The following is a 26,933-nucleotide window of genomic DNA, read 5'->3' on the forward strand; positions in this document are numbered from 1 at the left end:
GCCCCCAAACAGTAGCCTCGACATAGGGTGCAAGTTGAATCAGGCGCTAAAATTGGCATGTCACAAATGTAATGCTACGGTGGTCATGGGAGATTTTAACATGCAGGTAGACTGGGAAAATCAGGTTGGTAATGGACCCCAGGAAAGAGAGTTTGTGGAGTGTCTCCGAGATGGATTCTTAGAACAGCTTGTACTGGAGCCTACCAGGGAGAAGGCAATTCTGGATTTAGTGTTATGTAATGAACCTGACCTGATAAGGGGACTCGAGGTAAATGAGCCATTAGGAGGCAGTGACCACAATATGATAAGTTTTACTCTACAAATTGAGAGGGAGAAGGGAAAATCGGAGGTGTCAGTATTACAGTATAGCAAAGGGGATAACAGAGGCATGAGGCAGGAGTTGGTCAAAATTGACTGGAAGGAGGCCCTAGCAGGGAAGACTGTGGAACAGCAATGGCAGGTATTCCTGGGAATAATGCAGAAGTTGCAGGATCAATTTATCCCAAAGAGGAGGAAAGATTCTAAGGGGAGTAAGAGGCACCCGTGGCTGACAAGGGAAGTCAAGGACAACATAAAAATAAAAGGGAAGAAGTATAACATAGCAAAGAAGAGTGGGAAGCCAGAGGATTGGGACTCTTTTAAAGAGCAACAGAAGATAACTAAAAAGGCAATACGGGGAGAAAAGATGAGGTACGAGGGTAAACTAGCCAATAATATAAAGGAGGATAGTAAAAGCTTTTTTAGGTATGTGAAGAGGAAAAAAATAGTCAAGGCAAATGTGGGTCCCTTGAAGACAGAAGCAGGGGAATTTATTATGGGGAACAAGGAAATGGCAGAAGAGTTGAACCGGTACTTTGGATCTGTCTTCACTGAGGAGGATACAAAAAATCTCCCAGATGTTCTAGTGGCCAGAGATCCTAGGGTGACAGAGGAACTGGAGGAAATCCACATTAGGCAGGAAAAAGTTTTGGGTAGACTAATGGGACTCAAGGCTGATAAATCCCCAGGGCCTGATGGTCTGCATCCCAGGGTGCTTAAGGAGGTGGCTCTAGAAATTGTGGACGCATTAGTAATTATTTTCCAATGTTCTATAGATTCCGGGTCAGTTCCTGTGGATTGGAGGGTAGCTAATGTTATCCCACTTTTCAAGAAAGGAGGGAGAGAGAAAACGGGAAATTATAGACCAGTTAGTCTGACATCAGTGGTGGGGAAGATGCTGGAGTCAATTATAAAAGACGAAATTGCGGAGCATTTGGATCGCAGTAACAGGATCGTTCTGAGTCAGCATGGATTTACGAAGGGGAAATCGTGCTTGACTAATCTACTGGAATTTTTTGAGGATGTAACTAGGAAAATTGACTGGGGAGAGCCGGTGGATGTGGTGTACCTCGACTTTCAGAAAGCCTTCGACAAGGTCCCACATAGGAGATTGGTGGGCAAAATTAGAGCACATGGTATTGGAGGTAGGGTACTGACATGGATAGAAAGTTGGTTGACAGACAGAAAGCAAAGAGTGGGGATAAATGGGTCCCTTTCAGAATGGCAGGCAGTGACTAGTGGGGTACCGCAAGGCTCGGTGTTGTGATCGCAGCTATTTACAATATACATCAATGACTTGGATGAAGGGATTAAAAGTACCATTAGCAAATTTGCCGATGATACAAAGCTAGGTGGCAGTGTGAACTGTGAGGAAGATGCTATGAGGTTGCAGGGTGACTTGGACAGGTTGTGTGAGTGGGCGGATGCATGGCAGATGCAGTTTAATGTGGATAAGTGTGAGGTTATCCACTTTGGTGGTAAGAATAGGAAGGCAGATTATTATTTGAATGGTGTCAAGTTAGGAAAAGGGGACGTACAATGCGATCTGGGTCTCTTAGTGCATCAGTCACTGAAAGGAAGCATGCAGGTACAGCAGGCAGTGAAGAAAGCCAATGGAATGTTGGCCTTCATAACAAGAGGAGTTGAGTAAAGGAGCAAAGAGGTCCTTCTGCAGTTGTACAGGACCCTAGTGAGGTCGCACCTGGAGTACTGTGTGCAGTTTTGGTCTCCAAATTTGAGGAAGGATATTCTTGCTATTGAGGGCGTGCAGCATAGGTTTACTAGGTTAATTCCCGGAATGGCGGGACTGTCATATGTTGAAAGACTGGAGCGACTAGGTTTGTATACACTGGAATTTAGAAGGATGAGAGGGGATCTTATCGAAACATATAAGATTATTAAGGGGTTGGACATGTTAGAGGCAGGAAACATGTTCCCAATGTTGGGGGAGTCCAGAACCAGGGGCCACAGTTTACGAATAAGGGGTAGGCCATTTAGAACAGTGATGAGGAAAAACTTTTTTAGTCAGAGAGTTGTGAATCTGTGGAATTCTCTGCCTCAGAGGGCAGTGGAGGCCAATTCTCTGAATACATTCAAGAGAGAGCTAGATAGAGCTCTTAAGGATAGCGGAGTCAGGGGGTATGGGGAGAAAGCAGGAACGGGGTACTGATTGAGAATGATCAGCCATGATCACATTGAATGGCGGTGCTGGCTCGAAGGGCCGAATGGCCTACTCCTGCACCTATTGTCTATTGACATTAAAAAAAACATGGATCACAGAAAGGGCATTTTCCTCATGAAGTCTGACATGTTCTACATAATCTTTCCTCAAAGCAACGGGACAAAACATGACATTTATCCATTTATCTAGTTCTTTAGTTCCACTATTCCTTGTTCATGAAAACTTTCATGTAAAGTTATATTCTCCTATTGTTTGGCACTGTATCAAAATATGAATTGAGATAGCATCTTTGGAATGTGCCTCCAGACTGGTTTGTACATCAAAATATTGGGTGTAACATTACTTTCAATGTTTCTCACTTCCCTCTTAGTTTCCAGAGACCTGCATTGGAATCAGGAACCAGTGGATTAGAGGATTATTCTTGTCCTGTAAAATCCTCCTTGTACATGGTAGGCATGACCTCCTCCCTCAGTATGAACGAACCAGGTAGCACCATAAGTGTATTGTATTGACCATCAGGATTTTCTGTATGAGACCACAAACTATCTCATTATTAAGAGAGCCTGGTTTGGCAACACATGCCCTGGAACGAAGGAGATCACAAAAAGTGCGGTCATCACAGGTACTGACCTCACCATTTAAGGGATCTATAAGAGATGCTGACTCAAAAAGGCAGCCAGCACAATCATGGACTTGCACCACTCTGGGCATGCTCTCATTTCACTCCTGCCATCGGGTAGAAGGTATAGGAGTCTGAAAGCTGTAATGTCCAGGTTCAGGAACAGCTTTTTCCCCAACAACCTTCAAGCTATTGAACACGGAGGTAGACACAAAATGCTAGAGTAACTCAGCAGGTCAGGCAGCCCGAAACGTCACCCATTCCTTCTCTCCCGAGATGCTGCGTGACCCCGCTGAGTTACTCCAGCATTTTGTGTCTACCTCAGATTTAAACCAGCATCTGCAGTTTTTTTCTTAACCTATTGAACACTACATACTCCACCTAAACTACAAACTGCCTGGGTTGCGCTAGCGATTTTACGCTTTATTTTTTTTTGCATAATATAGATGTTCTTTCGTTTATTGAACTATTTTGTTTGTTTGTTTATTATATTATTTATTGAGTATTGTATTTATTGAACCTGTTGTGCTCATTCTGCAAGTAAGAATTTCATATAATACCACTTGTTGCAATCCACCTCTGCTTCACAGGGAAGTCTGTAATATTATCTGAAGTAGGGACCTGACCTGAAACATCGTCTGTCCATACCTTCCACAGATGCTGCCTGATCCACTGAGTTACTCCAGCACTGATTGCTGTGTTTCGTGATATCAGCAAGCTGCTGATCTGCATTCTCCACTGCAAGTTCTTTTAGATGCATTTTCTACTGCTGACCATTCAAGATGAACTCTGAATAAAAAGCATCCGTCACCTCACTTATGTTGCTGCAAATTGGGAGATACGGCTGGCGTTTGTCACGACTACCAAGAAAAAAACAGATGGAAAGATGTTAAGGATCAATGTAGCGTTTATTGCAACCATACTGCGAGACACAGAGAGTGGTGAGTCTGTGGAATTCTCTGCCACAAAAGGTAGTTGAGGCCAGTTCATTGGCTATATTTAAGAGGGAGTTAGATGTGGCCCTTGTGGCTAAAGGGATCAGGGGGTATGGAGAGAAGGCAGGTACAGGTTACTGAGCTGGATGATCAGCCATGATCATATTGAATGGCGGTGCAGGCTCGAAAGGCCGAATGGCCAACTCCTGCACCTATTTTCTACGTTTCTATACTAGCAAAGCAGCCCAAGCCCAACTCTTTGACTGCAGCTTTCCATCCAAGCAGCTGAGAATACCAGTGACCATCCTCTCTAACCAATCTGGCGAAAAGTCCTGACCCTGTCCATTTCCTCCCCAAATGCTGCCTGACCCACTGAATTCCACATGCATTTAGTGTTTTGTTCAGGATCCCAGTGACCACCTGCTTCATAAACTTCAGCTTCCTTTTCCCCCCAGTAAAGTGCACTGAACACCTGAACACTTGCAATGCTTTTGAAGAATAGGCCTTTCCCCCCCTTTTTTTCTAGAATACTGGCATGATCTTCAGTATGTCCCCCTCCTCCACCCCCCCCCTCTCCCATGTCATACTGTCAACCCAGTAAGAGAGATTGTAAAACCACAACCTCAACAAAAAAGGGCCCTCCTGCATCCCATCAACATCCATGTAAAATCCTAACCAGCCATCTTGTACTTTAAAAATCTTGCAACCCACTGAGGAAACTTTTAAATAGATTGAGTGTTGGGGAAGGGAGTTCTTACTGCTGGTAAACACTGTGTGTACTTAGAGTCATAAAGTTATATAACGTGGAAACAGGCCCTTTGGTCCAACTTGCCAACTAGCATGCCCCATCTAGACTAGTCCCACTTGCCTACGTCTGGTTAACATATGAAGTTTGTATAAGAAGGATCTGCAGATGCTGGTTTAAACTGAAGATAGACACAAAAAGCTGGAGTAACTCAGCGGGACAGGCAGTATCTCTGGAGAGAAGGAATGGGTGATGTTTCTGTTCGAGACCCTTCTTCAGACTGGTTAGGGGTAAGGGAAACGAGAGATATAGACAGTGATGTGGAGAGATAAAGAACAATGACTGAAAGATATGCAAAAAAGTAACGATGATAAAGGAAACGGGTAATTGTTAGCTGTTGAAGAAGGGTCTCGACCCGAAACGCCACCCATTCCTTCTCTCCAGAGATGCTGCCTGACCTGCTGAGTTACTCCAGCATTTGCAGTTCTTTCCAACTCACATTGTTAGCTGTTTGAAAATGAGAAGCTAGTGCGACTTGGGTGGGGGAGGGATAGAGAGAGAGGGAATGCCGGCGCTACCTGAAGTGAGAAAAATCAATATTTATACCACTGGGCTGTAAGCTGCCCAAGCAAAATATGAGATGCTCGTCCTCCAATTTGCATTTAGCCTCACTCTGACAATGGAGGAAACCTTGGCCAGTAAGGTCTGTGTAGGAATAGGAAGGAGAATTAAAGTGTCCAGCAACCGGGAGATCAGGTTGGTTCAGGCGGGCTGAGCGAAGGTGTTCGGTGAAATGATCGTTCAGTCTACGTTTGGTCTCGCCGATGTATAATAGTCCACATCTTGAACAACAGATACAGTAGATGAGGTTGGAGGAGGGGCAAGTGAACCTCTGCCTAACCTGAAAGGACTGTCAGGGTCCCTGGACAGAGTCGAGGGAGGAGGTGTAGCGGCAGGTGTTGCATCTTCTGCAGTTGCTGGGGAAGGTACCTGGGGAGGGGGTGGTTTGGGTGGGAAGGGATGAATTAACCAGGGAGTTGCGGATGGAACGGTCTCTGTGGAGATGGAAAAATGTGGCTAGTGGTGGGATCCCGTTGGAGGTGGTGGAAATTTCAGTGGATTATGTGTTGTATGCGACGGCTGATGTGGTGGAAGGTAAGGACTAGGGGGACTCTGTCTCTGTTGCGACTAGGGGGAGGGAGAGCAAGGGGTACCGAGGAGACATGAGTGAGGGCTTCATCTATGATGGGAGAGGAGAACCCCCTTTTCGCTAAAGAATGAGGACACCTCGGATGGAACACCTCATCTTGGGCGCAGATGCGGCGTAGACGGAGGAATTGGGAGTAGGGGATAGAGTCTTTGCAGGAAGCAGGGTGGGAAGAAGTGTAGTCGAGATTGTTGTGGGAGTCAGTGGGTTTGTAATAGACATCAGTCAATAGTCTATTTCTTGTGATGAAGACAGATCAAGAAATGGGAGGGAGTTGTCGGTGATGGTTCAAGTAAATTTGAGTGCAGGATGAAAATTGATGGTGAAGTGATGAAGTCCATGAGTTCTGCATGGGTGCAGGAGATAGCACCGATGCAGTCATCAATGTAACAGAGATAGAGTTCGGGGACAGGGCCAATGTACGCCTGGAACAGGGATTGTTCAACGTACCCTACAAAGAGGCAGGCATAGCTGGTGCCCATAGCAACGCCTTGGACTTGGGGGAAATGGGAGGAGTCAATATCTTTCGTTCATTGTTCTTTATCTTTCCAAATCATCGTCTATATCTTTCATTTCCCTTATCCCTAACCAGTCTGAAGAAGGGTCTCGACCCGAAATGTCACCCATTTCATATCATATCATATAAACATAGCACAAAAAGTAAGGAAATTTGTGTTTGGTAGATTATTTCTTTGTTGTAACAATGCTTCTTGGCAATAAATCTTATACCGTTGGAAAGCCTGTTTATTTCCCTTTTAAATGGTGCCACATTTGTAAGGAACATGCATCTGTGGGATGAGCAGCAGAGCTGAGTATATGGGTTGCGCCCATGAAAAATTTGCCAAATCTTCTCTGCCAATGCCAAACAGCTTATTCTGCTGTTGCAATTGACTCTTGTTTTGAGCTTCTGGTACCCCTAGGTGCTGACAATCAGGTGCCTGATTGGCACCTGATTGGCAGCATTTGTGAGCATGGGCCCTGCTACAGTGGTCAGTAGGTGTCTGCTCCAAGAATCGGCATGCCACGTTTGACTGATCTGGATAGGGCCCGTGCGATAGGGCAACTTCAAACTGGTGTTCCGCAAAACCAAGTTGCGGCATTATTTGGAGTGAGCCCTAGTACCATCTCCAAAGTGAAGGCCAAGTTCCATATAACGGGGGTTGTCAGAGACAGGCCGCGAAGTGGGCGTCCCAAGAAGACGACACCCGAAGAAGACCGTTTCCTCACCCTGTCAGCACTTAGGAACCGTAGGCTGTCTTCTACAGATTTGCAGTCAAGGTTTGCAGGACGATATGGCCGACGGCTCTCTGCACAGACAATTCGGAACAGACTGCACGCAGCCGATCTCCGGTCTCATAGGGCTGCCAGGAGGCCTGCCACGACTGCCCTTCACCATCAGGTCCGTTTGCGCTGGTGTCGGCAACACGTGCACTGGAACCTGAACATGTGGAGGAACGTTATGTTCAGCGATGAGTCCAGATTCTGCCTACGGCAGTTGGATCATAGGGTCAAAGTGTGGAGAAGACGCGGATAACGCTATGCTGATTGCTGCACCGATAGAGTAACATCTTTTGGTGGAGGCAGTGTGATGGTGTGGGGGGGCATCTCCCTCACTGGAAAAACGAGGCTTGTCATCATTGGAGGCAATCTCAATGCAGAGAGATATCGAGATGAGATTCTGCAACCAGTGGCAATCCCATATCTCCACAGTCTGGGACCGAACTCTATCCTCCAAGATGACAATGCTCGCCCCCACAGAGCAGGGTTTCTCAGAGACTACCTCCAGAATTTGGGAGTGGAGAGGATGGAATGGCCTGCCAGCAGTCCTGACCTCAACCCCATTGAACACTTGTGGGATCAGCTTGGGCGTGCTATTCGTGCCAGAGTGACCAACACAACCACGTTGGCTGACTTGCGACAAATGCTGGTTGAAGAATGGGATGCCATCCTACAACAGTGTGTGACCAGGCTGGTGACCAGCATGAGGAGGAGATGCCAGGCTGTTGTGGCTGTGTATGGTTCTTCCACACGCTACTGAGGCTCCTGTTTATTAAATGAATAAATTGTTAAATTGCCAATATGTCTTGTTTCTTCAGACTTCAATCATCCAATCCACCAAACAACACCGAACAAGAGTCAATGGCAGAATAAGCTGTTTGGCATTGGCAGAGAAGAGTTGGCAGATTTTTCATGGGCGCAACCCACATACTCAGCTCTGCTGCTCATCCCACAAATGCATGTTCCTTACAAATGTGGCACCATTTAAAAGGGAAATAAACAGGCTTTCCAACGGTATAAGATTTATTGCCAAGAAGCATTGTTACAACAAAGAAATAATCTACCAAACACAAATTTCCTTACTTTTTGTGCTATGTTTATATACAGCCGGAAACAGGCCTTTTCGGCCCACCAAGTCCGTGCCGCCCAGTGATCCCCGCACATTAACACTATCCTACACCCACTAGGGACAATTTTTACATTTACCCAGCCAATTAACCTACATACCTGTACGTCTTTGGAGTGTGGGAGGAAACCGAAGATCTCGGAGAAAACCCACGCAGGTTTTTCTTCTCTCCAGAGACAACCCACGCATTTCTTCTCTCCAGAGACGCTGTCTGTCCAGCTGAGTTACTCCAGCTTTTTTTGTCTCCCTTCTATATTAATTCCATCACCCAGGCACTTGGTTCATTGCCCTCTCTGCCTAAGCCATTCGATTGGTCATCTAAATACTTCTTAAATGCGATCAGTGACCCAGCCTCAAGTACTCCAAATGCAAATGATCAGCACCTGAGAACTGAGAACAGTCTGAAGAAGGTTCTTGACCCGAAACGTCACCCATTCCTTCTCTCCCGAGATGCTGCCTGACCCGCTGAGTTACTCCAGCATTTTGTGTCCACCTGAGAACTTATCGTTTATCAATTACATTAATTTCTTCAGCCATTTTTTTTTTACTAATTCTAATTTCCTTTCATTCTTCTTTTTATTATTCTCTTGCTTTCCAAGCACCTCTGGAAAGTTATACTAGGAATCTTGAAATGTTAAAGACTAAAAGGCATTGCTTTAAGTTGAAAGGGTAAAGGAGATGAGCGGGGCATGTTTTTTTGTACACGCAGTGGTGGGTACGTGGAACGTGCTGCTAGGGGTGGTGATGAAGGCACATATGCTTGGTGGCATATAAGACACATTTAGATAGGCTGACTATGCTGAAAAAGTGGGGGATACAGATCACATGCAGGCAGCGAAAATTAATTTAACTTGGCATCAAGTTCATCGCAGACATTGCAGGCAGTAGGGCCTGTTCCTGTGCTATACGATCATAAATGAATCCAAGTTTGCCTGTGCCTCCCCAGTGATGACAAGAAACTGTGCCCTTGTGCGACTGGAACCTTCTAGATGCTTTTGTTTGTCGCTGGAAATATATATGTATATATACATACACACACACACACGCCGAGGGGCGCCAAGAACAAAGAGGGACTCGGTGTGAGGGAGAGTCATGGGTGGGGGAGAAGGAAGAGGGACTATATTGAATACTTTTGTAACTTTGTCAGTGCCCTTTAAATGGCGACTCTTGCATATGTGTACTGTATGCAAACAAAGAATTTCACAGTACCGTACACGTGACAATAAAGTAGCAATCATATGTATATACATACTTTGCAGTCCATTTTTGTGTTTCTTGCTCTGAGCCTTTTTTATCCTTTAATTCAAACTCTCCTTTTTCTCCAAATATTAAACTGCTACCAGAACACAGGCCTATTTGTCTTTTAATGCAACTCTTTAGATCTAATACTATCTTGAACTTATTTTGTATTCCATCATTGAGTCACTTTCCCTTTTGTGCTATTTCGGTATTTATTGTTGTTCATGTATTTGTTCCATACAATATTAGCCTTAAATGTTCCAAATTCCAAACAGAACTCTTTCCAAACCACTGAAATCAACCGTCTCCATTTGCAGTCTTTTAATAGTTCATATCCACCTTCTCTTCTTGATGAATAAATTTCACTCATCATTTAACACATCACTACAAAGACTAATGTCATCTGTAGAACAGGAGTTAATTATGTTCTTTTGATATATATCTTTAATTTCTTTTTATTGGATGGTAAAACCACATTTGCTTTCCTTGGACTGTACTATTCTTATTACATTATCGGGCACAATGATGGATGGAAAGGATGCTCTTGCATTCATCTGGTTTAATCTGTAAAGTTTCTGAAACACCATCAAGTCAAGTCAAGTTTATTTGTCATAATAGTATAAGAAAATAACTGCAGATGCTGGTACAAATCGATTTATTCACAAAATGCTGGAGTAACTCAGCAGGTCAGGCAGCATCTCGGGAGAGAAGGAATGGGTGACGTTTCGGGTCGAGACCCTTCTTCAGACTGATGTCAGGCGGGCGGGACCTCCCGAGACCTCCCGAGATGCTGCCTGACCTGCTGAGTTACTCCAGCATTTTGTGAATAAATCAAGTTTATTTGTCACATACACATACACGATGTGCAGTGAAATGAAAGTGGCAATGCCTGCGGATTGTGCAAAAAAAAGATTACAATTACAGCATATAAATTAAAAATAATACAGAAAATAAAAATTTAGTCCCTGGAGCTATAATAGTTAACAGTCCTGATGGCCTGTGGGAACAAACTCCGTCTCATCCTCTCCGTTTTCACAGCATGACAGCGGAGGAGTTTGCCTGACCGTAGCAGCTGGAACAGTCCGTTGCTGGGGTGGCAGGGGTCCCTCATAATCTTGCTTGCTCTCGATCTGCACCTCCTGATGTATAGGTCCTGCAGGGGGGCGAACGCACCACTCTCTGCAGGGCCTTCCTGTCCTGGGCAGAGCTGTTCCCAAACCAGACTGTGATGTTGCCGGACAGGATGCTCTCTACAGCCCCAGAGTAGAAGCATTGAAGGATCCTCAGAGACACTCTGAATTTCCTCAGCTGTCTATGGTGGTAAAGACGCTGCTTTGCCTTACCCACCAGTGCGGCAATGTGTGTTGTCCATGTCAGATTCTCTTTGATGTGGACTCCCAGGTATTTAAAGCTGCTCACCCTATCCACAGTAGACCCATTTATTTCCAGTGGGGTGTACGTCCTTGGATGTTGAACCCTTCTAAAGTCCACAATCAGCTCCTTAGTTTTTTTGACATTCAAGAGGAGGCTATTGTCCCGACACCAGAGTGCCAGATCAGCCACCTCCTCCCGGTAGGCCTCATCGTTGTCGGAGATCTGGCCCACCACCACAGTGTCATCAGCAAACTTGATGGAGTTTGAGCTGAACCTGGCCACACAGTCATGTGTGTACAGGGAGTACAGTAGGGGGCTAAGGACACAACCCTGGGGGAATCCTGTGTTCAGGGTGAGGGGGAATATCCAGGAATATTTCTGAAACACTATCCAGAATTATTATCTTAGCTCAGTATAGAGATACAGCACAGATACGGGCCTTTCGGCCAACTGAATCCACGCCGACAATTGATCACCGATTCACATTAGTTCTATGCTATCCCATTTTCTCATCCACTCCCTACACTCTAGGGACAATTTACAGAGGCCAATTAACCTACAAACCCGCACATCTTTGGGGTATTGGAGGAAACCCACATGGTCATAGGGAGAACATGATGAAATGTAGGTGGGAACACTCCCAGCCACACGGCTCGCCGGGAACCCCTGCTGTACTGTTCTGTGTACTACTGATATTATAACTGCAAAAAAAAGAGAAGATTTGCAGGGCATGCTTTTTCACAGTGGGTGGTGAGTGCCTGGAATACGCTGCTAAGAGTGGTGGTTGAAGCAGATATGTTAGTGACATTTGAAAGACTTTTGGATAGGCATATGGATATGCAGAGAATGGAGGGATATGGGTTATGTGCAGTAGATAAGCAATAGCCTTGGCATCATATTCGCCACAGACATTGTGGATCGAAGGGCCTGTTCCCATGCTGGTCCATTCTACAATCTATGAGTCAGTGTGGCTAGTGTATTTTTTCGGAGACAGGTTGAGAACCTCCTTGAATTATTTCCTCTATACTCAGAAATGGGAAGGGCAGAGACCACTTTTCCAGTTTTCATTTCTAGGTTATCAGTGGAGAAAGTTAGCAGCTTCAAATTCCTAGACATTAATATATTGAATGACCTGTCCGGGGCCCAGCACGTAGATGTAACGTGAAGAAGGTGTGCCAACGGCTCTACTTTCTAAGAAGCTTAAAGAGATTTGGCATTTCACCAAATACCCCTAACGATCTTCTAGCTCCATTGTTGCAAGTATCCAGGCTAGTTACATCATGGCCTGGTACAGCAATTCTAATGCACAGGAATGCAATAGGCTGCAGAGAGCGATGCCACAACCCTCCCCACCATCGAAAGCATCTACACAAGGTATTGCCGGAAGAAGATGGCACCTTTCATCGATCCCAACCATCCAGATGTGTCCTCTCCCTTCCTCTACGATTGCGTAGGACATATAGAAGACTGAAGTCCCACATCACTAAGTTCAGGAATAGTTACTTTTCTTATAACCATCAAGTTGTTGAACAACTTGCACAACCCTAATCCTATCTCAGCCACTGAACACGACAGAAAGATCTCGACTCAAAACTTTTCTTTTCTCCAGAGATGCTGCCTAACCTGCTGAGTTACTCCAGTATTTTGTGTCTTTAGTCACACTACAGACAATTTTCCACACTGCTATAAACTTGTTTTCTAATTGTGATTTGCACTAATATCTTTTATCGTTTGCTGTCTTTTTATTTTCACTGCCTTGTAGAATTTATGTATAACATCGTTTTTGCATGTTGTCTGAGATAAGTGCCTGTGGTGCTCCTGCAAGCAAGATTTTCATTGTACCTGTAACTTGTACATATGACAATAAACGCAACACAAAGTGCTGGGGTAACTCAGCGGGTCAGGCAGTATCTTTGGAGAACATAAATAGGCAACATTTTAGATCGGGATCATGCAGATTGATTGTAATAGGATGGAGACTGCTCCCTCCACAACTCCTTTGTTCACTCATCCCTTCCCACACCAACCATCCCCTCCCCAGATACTTTCTCTTGCAACTGCAGGAGTTGTAGACTGGAGGCTGGAAGCCTGAAGGGTGGCAAATGTTTTGCCTTTATTCAAGAAGGGCTGCAGGGAAAATACTGGGAACTATGGGCCAGTGAGCTTAATATCTGTAGAGGTTACTAGAGGGTATTCTGAGGGAGAGGATGTACAGGCATTTAGACGAACAATGGCTGATTAGGGATAGTCAGCATGGTTTTGTATGTGGGAGATCATGTCTCACAAATCTGATTGAGTTTTTTGAAGATGTGACCAAAAATGTCGATGATAGCAGAGTTGTAGATGTTGTACATATGGACTTCAGTAAAGGATTCGACAAGGTTCCTCGTGGTAGGCTGCTGCGGAAGGTTAGATCACATGGGACCCAAGGAGGGATAGCTGAATGCATAGAAAATCGACTAAAAGGAGTGCAATTTAGAATCCCAGACCACCGGGACTAAGCCAACTGTGGAGGAGTGGTGACAAGTGAAGTTAAGGCATTAGAGTGTTACTCCAGCGCTCTGTGTCTTTTTTTGGATTATATCTATTTTCCTGTCATATTTTGCATTATGTCACATACAACTCTTAACCTCGATTAAAAGGAGTGTTGTTTAGAATCTCAGGCCACCAGGACCAAGCCAAATGTGGAGGAGTGGGTGAGAAATGAGGCTAAGGCAGCGGAGTGCAGCTCCCATGTGTAGCCAGGCTGTACACAGAGACTCTGTGCGTGTGCGGCATGTGCCTATGTCTCTCTCTTTCTCTCTGCCTGCAGATTTGTTTTATATTTTGTATTTGCGCGCTGTTTCGCCCTCAGCTGTCATTTTCCCCGCCGGCTGCCAATGAGAGGGAATTTGCAGTCAGAACAATGGCTGGGTGTTGACCAACTGACGAGCCGCACGGCGCGGCGGCGCCCAATGGTAACGGCTTGTGGTGATAGTGCGCAGGCAAGGCAGGCAGCGAGAGAGCGCCTTCCCAGCCATTACAGCGAGAGACGGAGTGAGGGCGGGTGTTAGCGTGCGGACCAACTCTAACACAGCGAGCTGCATCGTTACCTCAGGCTTCCCCCTCAAAAAAAAAAAAAAACCCTGCGAATTCTAACCGGGCATGTCTTTTACTTTCTTCTTTTTCTTTTAGTTTTATCTCGGAGAAAGGGAGCAAAGTTTGACGGATAGAAGAGCAGCCCCAGCGCTGTTGTTAACATGGCTGACGACGGCTGAAAGCCATTATTAAATAGCAGCGCCGTCGAGTTGGCTTCAACTTTTCCCGAGCACGGCAGGCAGGCGGCGGGAGGGCGGGCGGCGGCTTTCGAAGGCGGGGTGAGGTAGCCGGGACTCAGGGCCGTGCGAGGGTGAGGGTTTGGCGGTGGTGAGGGGTTGCGAAGCGGGGGTAAAGCGTGCGGCAAGGCGGGGTGTCCCCACTCCCCTTCAGGCCGCTATCAAGATGGAGCCATGTCGAGGCGGCCATTCGCTGCGCTCTCTCCACATACTCCACTATAGACACCACACACCGTGTAAACTACAGGCATAAACCCCATTGTACTCCCACCGCAAAAAAGGCGAGCGATGGAGGCGGAAAACAACGACACAACCCTCTCCAGACGGTGCCCGGTGACATTTGAAGGGGACTTTCTCTCATGAAGAAGCAGTTTCTTCAACATGGAAGAAGAAATATTGTCGTTGTTGTTTGACCTCATTTTGTTTTCTTCTCCGCTCTCTCTGTTGTTCTCAGCCATTGCGTCCACTCGAACCGCAGTGAACTAAGAAGCCCTTAGAAACATTTTAACTTTTAAATACCATTTTCAGAAGATTTTATTTTCTTGGTGGGCGTGATTAGGAATTTTTGTTTTGTTAAATGGACGTTATTATTTTATTCTTTCTCCAAAATGTGGCGGGAAGTGTTCAGAGCGGAATTTTCTCCCCATTCCAATGGAAACTTTTGCAGTTTTAACTGCGGGAAAAGTTAGACGGGTTTACTAAATCGCAGGAACATTTTTTTTTCTTTTATAAAATTTTTAAGCTGCTTTCCCCCCCACCACACTGGTCCTAAAATGGCGCGAAGGATGGAATTAACATTTAAAGACATTTTTTTGTGGGTAAATGACATAGAGTAATTTTAATTTTCCTGTTTAATTTCTGCACCGTTTACCTTCCCACCTCACAGGCTAAAATGCAAGGCGCGGTTATTTTCACACATTTTTGGTAAATCTGGTGGCAATTTGCACTCTTTTTGCGTTTTTATTTATTTTTGTGCATTAAAGTATTTTGAGAACTGCAAGGTTGTCCTGATATATAGCGATAAGCCAACGACAGAGGCACAGGTAGTTTAAACCTCTGCCCTTTTCAAAGAATGTGATGTGAACGGAGATGGAATAACAGCAATACAGTATTAATCTCCAGAAACTTGTTTTTTAAACCATTTAACGTACAACGCACGTACTTCATGGAAATCTCGTTCAGTAGCTCGTTGTACCTCTATTTCATGCACCACTTGAATGGACGGAATGTTATGAATTGTACAGGATGTAATTAATTAATTGTCTGCGATTTTTTAAATTCCCTTTTCAGGAAAAAAAGCCAAAATGGTAAGGGGGGGTGATCCTAAAAAACCTCGAGGCAAAATGTCCTCGTATGCCTTCTTTGTTCAAACCTGTCGCGAGGAGCACAGGAAGAAGCATCCCGATGCGTCTGTCAACTTTTCTGAATTTTCAAAGAAGTGTGCAGAAAGGTGGAAGGTGGGGAGTTTGTTCTTTTGTGGCTCGGTTGCAGATTTTAATTGCCTTATTTAAAAAAATTGTACTTCTGCCCCTTAGAATATGTGCATTAAGATTCAAGCTAAAATAAAATGGTTGAAAAGCAGACGACAAGGTAATGATAGATCTATCAGATATGCCAGCATGTTTTTTCTCTCTCTCCCCCCCCCCCCCTGCATTATAAGGATGGAGTTCAAGAATGAAGTATAAGAATGAAAGATTTTCATCTGTAAATACAAATTAGATTTTCACTTTCCTGGATTTTTTGGTTATTAATTTTTTTAAGTTTCTTTAAAAATGTTTGAAATTTTAACATGTAAAGCACTCTGAATTAGCCTTTAACAAACCCAGTAATTTGGCTAGGACATTGTTAACATTACCCAACAATGTAAAAATCGGCAATTGTGCATCCATCAAAGTCTTTTTTTCCTAGTTTTTCTTTTATATTACAGATCAGCCTTGTGTTCTCATCTGGAGTGTCTTTCTATTTCAGATTTTTCTTTTGAGTTTGGCATGAAATCAAACTATTTGGGATGTTGTTGGATTATAGTTTAGCATGTTGATTATTGAATCATTTGAAGAGGTTGCTTTAAAAAAAAAAAAAAGCTTCACAACCTGAGTAAAACCAAAAAATGCTAGGTGGTTGAGATTTTGGTCATCCTGCTGTAGAATGGATGTAACTAGGCTGGAAAGAGTGCAGAGATCATTTACGAGGATGTTACCTGGACTCGAGGGCCTGAGCAATAGGGAAAGGCTGGGCAGGTTAGGGCTTTATTCCTTGAAGCGCAGAAAGATGAGGGGTGATCTTATAAAAGAGTATAAGATCATGGAGGAAATAGGGTGAATGCACGGAGTCACAGGGTAGACCATCAAGAGCCAGATGGCGTAGGTATAAGGTAAGAGAGGCAGGATTTAATAGAACTTAAGAGGGTCAACTTTTTCATTTGAGATGGTGGGTGTCGGATCAAAGTACCAGAGGACATGGTTGATGCACGTACTAAAACATATACTATAGATTTAAAAGGCACTTGAACAGATACATGGATAGGAAAAGTTTAAAGGGATACGAGCCAAATGCAATTGGCATTAGCTTAGATGGGCAGGCATGGGTGAGTTGGGCTGAAGGGCCTGTTTCCATACCGTATGGCTCTGACTCTTACTCTATTCACTGAACAATTCTGCAGTTACTAATTTTGCAACAGTATCTTTGGTTCCATGTTTAATGCCCTAATCTCCATTAAAATCATTGTATTCCCACTTTGCTGATTCCCTCTGCAGCCTTTGACTCTGGGGAATCCAGAATTGGAGTTGAAATATTCATTACAAAATCGGGATGTATAATATAACGCCAAAACTGCTCACTATTCAGTAGGTATCCCAAATTGCAAATACATAGAAAAATAGGGGCAGGAGTAGGCCTTTCAAGCCAGCACCGCCATTCAATACGATCATGGCTGATCATCTAAAATCTGTACCCGTCCCTGCTTTTTCCCCCCATATCCCTTGATTCCTTTAGCCCTAAGAACTAAATCTAACACTTGAAAACATCCAGTGAATTGGCCTCCACTGCCTTCTGTGGCAGAGAATTCCACAGATTCACAACTCTGGATGAAAAAGTTTTTCCTCATCTCAGTATTAAAATGTCCTCCCTGTTATTCTTAAACTGTGACCTCTGGTTCTGGACTTCCCCCAACATCGGGACCATTTTTCCTTCATCTAGCCTGTCCAATCCTTTAAGAATTTTATATATTTCTTTTAGATCCCCTCTCATCCTGCTAAATTCCAGTGAATACAAGCCCAGTCATCCCATTCTTTCATCATATGTCAGTCCTGCCACCCCAGGAATTAACCTGGTGAACCTATGCTGCACTCCCTCAATAGCAATAATGCCCTTCCTCAAATTAGGAGACCAAAATTGTGCACAATACTCCAAGTGCAGTCTCACCAGGGCCCTGTACAACTGCAGTAGGACCTCCTGGCTCCTAAACTCAAATCCTCTCACAAGGAAGGCCAACATGCTATTAGCTTTCTTCACTGCCTGTTGTATCTGCATGCTTACCAGACAAAGCCTTTATCTAACGTCTCCCAAGCCTCCTACTCTTTTCCGTTAAGCAGCTGTTGCCTGGAGGCTATTTCATCATTGTCATTCAGAAGATCTGATTGATTAATCAACTCTACTTTTTCTTTTCTTCACCTAACCCAATGGATCGTTTCTAAGAGGTTTTATTATGCAGTTCCCTGTGTCTCAAGAAATAGAAGAATGCCTTGGTTTAGATTCTAGCAATGCGTTATGTATAGAGAAAGGAAGTTGTAATGGCTTGCATATGAAATGGAGCATTTCGGAATTTGCAGATTGACACCAAAACCGCTTTCATGCTATGGGTCGTCTATTCAGTTTCCCTCCAATTTCAATGAATGTGGCAATAAGAAGTAATTGCTCATCGTGCCCGCCCTGTTTGTGGATGACCACCATCTTATCTAGTCGCAGCCAGAGAATTACCTGCATTAGCTCCTTTACTGAGTTTACACCCTTCCCTTTGGTGTTCTTTTTCCATCTTTGTTCTCCCCCCCACCGCCCATTTCTGTGCTTCAGATAACATCTGCCATTGCAGTGGCCACTGCCTGATCACTTGCTTGCATGTTTGGCTATGTGTGAAATCAGAGAATTGTGGGCATAGCCCAGATCATCTCGCAAACCAACCTCCCTGCTATTGACTCCATCTACACGTCACGCTGCCTCGTCAAGGCCACCAGCATAATCAAGGACCAGTCTCACCCTGATCATACCCTCTTCTCCCCAACCCCATCAGGCAAGAGGTGAAGAAGTGAAAATGCATACCTCCAGATTCAGTGACATTTTTTTCCGGCTATTAACAAGCCACTAAACCATCCCATCACCAACTAAAGAGTAGTCCTGACCTCCCATCTACTTCATTAAGACCCACTGATTATCATTAATTGGACATTACTGCACTTTATCTTGCACTAAATGTTATTCTCCCGTGTATCTATGTACTGTGGACAGCTCGATTGTAATTGTGTATAGACTGCTCACTGATAAGCACACAACAATATTTTTTTCGCTGTACCTCAGTACATGTGACAATAAACAAAAAAATGTCCTTTGTTATCACTAGATTCTACTGTTTCAGTGCCCAACTGATTGGCACCTACGTTTTCCCTTCAGGTCTCTTTTCCTTGGTCCTGTACCAAATTTACACATCACATCTCATTGACCAGTATTTGCCTCTTGTAAGCAAACCCTCAATTTCTGTAAGAACATCCTCTCCTGGGGTATCTACATTTTTGCAAATATTAACGGGTCCTTTTCAGAATGGCAGGCAGTGATTAGTAGGGTGCCGCAAGGCTCAGTACTAGGACCCCAGTTATTTACAATATTAACGATTTAGACGAGAGAATTAAATGTAATATCTCCCAAGTTTGCGGATGACACTAAGCTGGTGGCAATGTGAGCTGCGAGGAGGATATTATGAGGCTGTAGGGTAACTTGGATAGGTTGGGCGAGATGGCAGATGCAGTATAATGTGGACAACAGGTTATCCGCTTTGGTAGCAAGAACACTAAGGCAGATTATCTGAATGGTGTCAGATTAGGAAAAAGGGAGGTTCAACGTACAAGTACACGTATCCTTGTAAATCAGTCACTGCAAGTAAGCATGCAGATATAGCAGGCAGTGAAAAAAGCTAATGGCATGTTGGCCTTCATTGCAAGAGGATTTGAGTTTAGAAGCAAGGAGGTCCTACTGCACTTGTACAGGGCCATTTTGAGACTGCACCTGGAGTATTGTGTGCAATTTTGGTTCCTAATTTGAGGAAGGACATTATTGCTATTGAGGGAGTGCAGCGTAGGTTCACCAGGTTAATTCCCAGGATGGCGGGACTGACATGATGAAAGAATAGGTCGACTGGTCTTGTATTCACTGGAATTTAGAAAGATAGAAAATAGGTGCAGGAGGAGGCCATTCGGGCCAGCATCGCCATTCATTGTGATCATGGCTGATCGTCCCCAATCAATACCCCATGCCTGCCTTCTCCCCATATCCCTTGATTCCACTAGCCCCTAGAGCTCTATCTAACTCTTAAATCCATCCAGTGATTTGGCTTCCACTGCCCTCTGGCAGAGAATTCCACAACATGAGAGGGGATCTTATAGAAACATAAAATTCTTAAGGGATTGGACAGGCTAGATGCAGGAAAAATGTTCCTGATGTTGGGGGAGTCCAGAACCAGGGGTCATAGTTTAAGAATAAAGGGTAAGTCATTTAGGACTGAGATGGGGAAAAATATCTACAACCAGAGAGTTGTGAATCGGAATTCTTTGCCACAGTAGGCAGTGGAGGCCAATTCACTGGATGTTTTCAAGAGAGTTAGATTTAGCACTTGGGGCAACTGGAATCAAGGGATATGGGGAAAAAGCAGGAACGGGGTACTGATTTTGGATGATCAGCCATGATCATATTGAATGCCAGTGCTGGCTCGAAGAGCCGATTGGCCTACTCCACCTATTTTCTATGTTTCTAATATGATCACTTAAACATTCCTGAATGTTATTGGCCTATTGTCAGGGCAGTAAGCACCAAATTGCCCCCCATAACATCTCTTTCACTCTTCCCTTTTCTAAGGATCTTCTTTCTACAGTTTTGATTTGTTTTCTGTAGTCGATGACCGGCAAAGAGAAAACAAAGTTTGAAGATAAGGCAAAAGATGACAAGGTTCGTTGGGAGAAAGAAATGAAGACTTATGTGCCACCAACAGGTGCCAAGAAAATGAAGAGAAAGAAGGACCCTAATGCACCAAAGAGACCTCCGTAAGTTTGCATTAAGATGCAATTATACACGCGCTTTTACACAGGGGCTACGTGCTTGAAAAAACAGCGTGTAAAATTACACAAATAAACAATTACACTGTCAACGGTAAATTTGAGCTAGTTATTCTTAAAATATCAGCACGTACATGTAGCTTTGGTATTAAAGGAGCACGTGCATTATTTTGAAAATGGGTAAATCAAACACTCGTAAAAACGTGAGGTGCCTTTATTCTGCTCCAATACAAATGGCAATGGATGAATGGTTTAAAAACCACATTGACACAAAATGCAAGGCAGGCAGCATCTCTTGAGAGAAGGAATGGGTGACATTTCGGATCAGATTTCCTGAACCAAATATTTCAGTTTAGTAATACAGCGCAGAAACAGGTCCGTCGTTCCACAGTCCGTCCCGACCAGCGATCCCTGCACATTAACACTACCCTACATACACAATGGACAATGTACACTTATACCAAGCCAATTTACCTGCAAACCTGTACGTCTGGAGTGGGAGGAAAGATTTATGTTGATCTTGTGGAGGCTGCTATCCAAACAGCCTTTTTACAGGTGAAAGGTACGGTTAAGGGTTTGTAATGTGTACGATGTCGCTTCCAAATAATTAATTAACTGCAATTAATTTCAGATCTGCTTTCTTTGTCTTCTGTGCTGACTGGCGTCCAAAAATTAAAGATGATAGTCCTGGCTTATCAATTGGGGAGACGGCTAAGAAGCTGGGAGAGCTTTGGAATGGAACGGCCGCAAGTGATAAGATTCCATATGAAAAGCGGGCTGGCAAACTGAAGGAGATATATGAACAGGTATTGTTTAACCAAAAGCTACAAGCTTTAGTGTCTAGTTTAGTTTATTGTCACATGTGCTGAGGTGCAGTGAAAAGCTTTTGTTGTGTGCTGACCAGTCAGTGGTAAGTTTGGACATGATTACAATCAAGCCATTCACAGTGTACAGATATATGATAAAAGGGAAAAATGTTTAGTGCCAGGTAAAGTCCAATTAAAAATTGTCCAGGGGTCTCCAATTGGGTAGATAGTAGCTCAGGACCACTTTCTAGTTGATAGGATGGTTCAGTTGCTTGATTACACCTGAGAAGAAACTCCCTAAATCTGGAGGTGTACAGTGCCCTCCATAATGTTTGGGACAAAGACCCATCATTTATTTATTTGCCTCTGCACTCCACAATTTGAGATTTGCAATAGAAAAAATCACATGTGGTTAAAGTGCACATTGTCATATTTTAATAAAGGGTATTTTTATACATTTTGGTTTCACCATGCAGAAATTACAGCTATGTTTATACATAGTCCCCCCCATTTCAGGGCACCATAATGTTTGGGACACATGGCTTCACAGGTGTTTGTAATTGCTCGGGTGTGTTTAATTGCCTCCTTAATGCAGCTATAAGAGAACTCTCAGCACCTAGTCTTTCCTCCAATCTTTCTATCACCTTTGGAAACAACCAAAGTTGTGTCAATGAAAGTCAAAGAAGCTATTATGAGACTGAAAAACAAGAATAAAATTGTTGTAGACATCAGCCAAACCTTAGGCTTACCAAAATCAACTGTTTGGAACAACATTAAGAAGAAAGAGCACTGGTGAGCTTACCAATCACAAAGGGACTGGCAGGCCAAGGAAGACCTCCACAGCTGATGACAGAAGAATTCTCTCATTAAAAAAAAAAAATCCCTAAATACCTGTCCGCCAAATCAGAAACACACTTCAGGAGTCAGGTGTGGATTTGTCAATGGCCACAGTCCACAGAAGACTTTGTGAACAGAAATACAGAGGCTACACTGCAAGATGCAAACCACTGGTTAGCCGCAAAAATAGGATGGCCGGGGTACAGTTTGCCAAGAAATACTTCAGAGCAACCACAGTTCTGGAAAAGGGTCTTGTGGACAGATGAGACAAAGATTATCTTTTTCTCAGTAATGCCAAGAGCAAAGTATGGAGGAGTGAAGAAACTGCCCAAGATCCAAAGCATACCACCTCATCTGTGAAACAAGGTGGTGGGGGTGTTTTGGCCTGGGCTTGTATGGCTGCTGAAGGTACTGGCGCACTTATCTTCATTGATGATACAACTGCTGATGGTAGTAGCATAATGTTATTCTGAAGTGTATAGACACATCCTATTTGTTCATGTTCAAACAAATGCCTCAAAACTCATTGGCTGGTGGTTTCGTCTATAGCAAGACAATGATCCCAAACATACTGCTAAAGTAACAAAAGAGTTTTCAAAGCTTAAAAATGGTTAATTCTTCAGTGGCCAAGTCAATCACCTGATCTGAACCCAATTGAGCCTGCATTTTAGATGCTGAAGAGAAAACTGAAGGGGACTAGCCCCCAAAACAAGCAGAAGCTAAAGATGGCTGCAATACAGGCCTGTCAAAGCATCACCAGAGAAGACACCCAGCAACTGGTGATGTCCATGAATCGCAGACTTCAGCCAGTCATTGCATGCAAAGGATATGCAACAAAATACTAAACATGACTAATTTTATTTACATGACATTGCTGTGTCCCAAACATTATGGGTCCCCTAAATGGGGGGACTATGTATAAACACTGCTGTAATTTCTATATTGTGAAACCAAAATGCATAAAAATGGCCTTTATTAAAATATGACAATGTGCACTTTAACCACATGTCATTTTTTTCCTATTGCAAATCTCCAATTGTGGAGAACAGAGGCAAATAAATAAATGATGGGTTTTTGTCCCAAACATTATGGAGGGCACTGTATAACAACATATAACATATATATATATATATAACAACTACAGCATGGAAACAGGCCTGTCCGGCCCTACCAGTCCACGCCGACCATTCTCCCTGACCTAGTCTCATCTACCTGCACTCAGACCATAACCCTCCAATCCCCTCCTATCCATATACCTATCCAATTTACTCTTAAATAATAAAATCGAGCCAGCCTCCACCACTTCCACCGGAAGCCCATTCCATACAGCCACAACCCTCTGAGTAAAGAAGTTCCCCCTCATGTTACCCCTAAACCTTTGTCCCTCAATTCTGAAGCTATGTCCCCTTGTTGGAATCTTCCCCACTTTCACACTTTCTCTTGTCTGATGAGTGAATGAGAAGAGAGTGACCAAGGTGAGAATCGCCCTTTATTATCAATGAAATCCTATTGTAAGTGGAGGATGCTGTGATCCCAGTTGCAGTCTACCATGCAGATGATTGTTTTGCACTAATACTGAATCAGTGAGCATTTTGAGGTTGAAAAACATGCATCTTTCATCTCACGTAAACTTGAAGATTAAAACTTATTTTACTTAGAGTTTTACCAGTTATACTGTGATGGTTGAAGGTTATTTGGATTCCTTAGATATGAGACTTTTAATTCAGCAAAACGGGTCCTTTGGACCACTGAGTCCACACTGGCCATAGAAATATAGAAAAGTAAGTGCAGGAATAGACCATTCGAGCCAGCACCGACCGCCATTCAACATGATTATGGCTGGTCATCTAAAATCAGTACCCTGTACCATCGATCACCCTTTTGCATTACTTCTATCCAACACACTTGGGGCAATTTACAGAAGCCAATTAACCTACAAACCTGCGTATCTTTGGAATATGGGAGGAAACCGGAACATCCAGAGGAACACCCATGCGGTCACTGGGAGAACGTACAAACTCCTTACAGACTGCACCCATGGTCAGGACACAATCCATATCTCTGGTGCTGTGAGGCAGCAGTTCTACTGCTGCGCCACTGCTGCCTCAGGTTTTGAGATTCTAAGTATTGTTCTCTGACGAATGTGTTGACCTGAACAGCTTTTCCATAAGTTTGGATACTCTGATTCGCTTCTTCCCCATCAAGGACTTTAGACTGAAACTGGCACGCTACATTGCTGAGAACTAGTTTTGACACTCTACCCCATTGCTCTGCCTATTGTACTTGAGTTTGAATGGATTGTGTTTATGTTTGGTATATCTGATGTGATTGGATAACATGCAAAACTGAGCTTTTCACTGTACCTTGGTACACATGACAGTAATAAACCTAAATCTATGGTTCACTTAACCCGAGTCAAGCACAAACAAACTGCTATTCATGTTGGTTACATTTTCATTTGCATTATCTTGTAGGATCTTGCCACGTATCGTGCTAAATCAAAGGCTGAAGCCACTAAAAAGCCCATGCCTACCAAAATGGAAAAGAAAAAGAAAGTCGTAGATGAGGATGACGATGATGATGATGATGATGAGGAAGAGGATGAAGATGATGAAGAGGATGATTGAATTAATCCTACTTCCAGCAACACTTAGTGATAGAACATTTGCCCCTGCCCTATACACACTGCTTTTTAAAAATATATAAGGCTATGTATATGAGAATTTGATTTTAAACTGTACAGTTTATTTTTGTTTTGTATAGTTAACACACTACGAAAGTGTCTTTGGGTGGCCCATTGTCTCTGTTCTTAGTGGCGTTTTGTTTCACATTTACCTTGGCTGGTACAGTGAGGGGATACAAGTTGGCTTGGTGAGCAATTTCATGTTGGTACACTGCACCAACTGGGTTTGGGGGAGGGGGTGTTAATTTGCTATTGAGTTGTTGTGACATTCTTGGTGCATCCAACATTGTGCTAGATATTGCCACTCTGTAATTGGCTGAAATTGCGGCTTTTTTGTTGACCTTTTGAAATGCTTATTAAAAAAATTTATTAATGCTCATTAGATTTTTATTTTGTTATCCTCTCAACCTCATAATTGGTCTTGTACTTTAGTTTTGTCACGTGTACTGGGATACAGTTAAAAGCTTTTGTTGCGTGCTAACCATTGAGCGGAAAGTCTATACAGATGCTCCTCGACTTACGATGGTGTTACGTTCCAATAAGTCGAAAATGCATTTAATACACCTGATCGCATGGCTGACTGGGAGCTGCGGCTCGTTGCCGTTTAGTTTAGAGATATAGCGCGGAAACAGGCCCTTTAGGCCCTCCGGGTCCGTGCTGACCAGCGATCCCCGTGCATTAACACTATCCTATACCCACTAGGGATAATTTGCACATACACCAAGCCAATTAACCTACCTACCTGTATGTCTTTGGAGTGGGAGGAAACCGAAGATCTCAAAGTAAACCCATGCAGGTCACGGGGAGAACGTACAAACTCCGTGGACAGCACCCGCAGTCGGGATCAAACCTGGGTCTCTGCTGCATTTGCTGTAAGGGAGCAACTCTGCCGCTGTGCGCCATCGTTAAGTCAAAGCATCGTAAGTCGAGCATGTGTACATGATTACAATTGAGCCATCCACATGTACAGATTCTGGACGGAATAAAATTTGGTGTAAGGTCAAGTCTGATCAAAGATATTCTAAGGGTTTCCAATGAGGTAGATAGTAGCTTAGGGCTACTTATTGGTAGGATAGTTCAGTTGTCTGATTTTTAACTAGTTCAGGACTGAATTAAGTGGATGTTTCACCTGCCATTTTTGATTTGCTACTCAATGCAATAAAACAAACTCAAACATTTCTTTAAAAGATATTCGGGCAAGTCAGTAGCAGACCAGGTACAGAACAGGCCCTTAGGAACTCTTATCTGCCTGCACAAAGTCCATATCCCTCTATACTCCAAACTATTAAGCTTCCTCAAGTGTGCCGGAAGAAACTGCAGATGCTTGTTTATACCTAAGATAGACGCAAAATGCTGGAGTAACTAAGGGGGAGGCAGGATCTCTGGAGAAAAAGAGTAGAGGTTTTGGGTGAGAACTAAGCTTTGCTCCTGAAGAAGGGTTCGGACCTGAAATGTCACCTAAGCTTTCTCAAGTGATTTTTTTTCGTTGACTCCAGGCTTTTATGGCACATATGGGGATGTCACCGTCAAGAATCCTCTCAGAATCATAAAAATTAATGCAAGTATTCTCACTGCTGACTGGCTGACTCTTTTTACACCCCTCAGCTTATTAAATAACAGTTAATATTGTAGTGGAGTAATGACGATAATTTAAAAAGTATAAAATAGGTTATCATCACTCCTGAAGAGTTGAGGGAGCCACTGGCGACGACGGATATGAGGAGTGGGCTGGTAGGAGAGGGACCAGGAGTTGCCTCCAGCACCTTCAAGGTCAGTTGTAGGAAGCGCCCCCAGGACACAGGTGGTCTGGCGGAGGGGAGGGCTGTTGATTTGCGGGCCGAGACGGTTGAGGGCGGCGGTGGAGGACCTGCAGCAGCCTGCGACTTACCTGTTTAAGGAGCCGCTCCATTACATAGAGCAGAGGGATCTAAGAGTGCAGGTGCATGGTTCCTTGAA

At 43.8% G+C, this 26,933-nt stretch overlaps 1 protein-coding gene across 1 annotated transcript; it reads left to right on the plus strand.

Moving 5' to 3' along the window:
- Positions 1-14,003: 14,003 nt before the first annotated feature.
- On the plus strand, positions 14,004-25,356 carry LOC144595193 (high mobility group protein B1-like). Its single transcript, XM_078402369.1, has 5 exons — positions 14,004-14,165; positions 15,628-15,794; positions 20,491-20,639; positions 21,283-21,457; positions 24,769-25,356. Exons 2-5 carry the CDS (start codon positions 15,642-15,644, stop codon positions 24,919-24,921), a joined length of 630 nt encoding a protein of 209 aa, XP_078258495.1. The 5' UTR covers positions 14,004-14,165; positions 15,628-15,641; the 3' UTR covers positions 24,922-25,356.
- Positions 25,357-26,933: the final 1,577 nt, after the last annotated feature.

The sequence above is a fragment of the Rhinoraja longicauda genome, chromosome 7 (genome assembly GCF_053455715.1).
Source record: "Rhinoraja longicauda isolate Sanriku21f chromosome 7, sRhiLon1.1, whole genome shotgun sequence".
In the NCBI taxonomy this organism is placed as follows: Eukaryota; Metazoa; Chordata; class Chondrichthyes; order Rajiformes; family Arhynchobatidae; genus Rhinoraja; species Rhinoraja longicauda.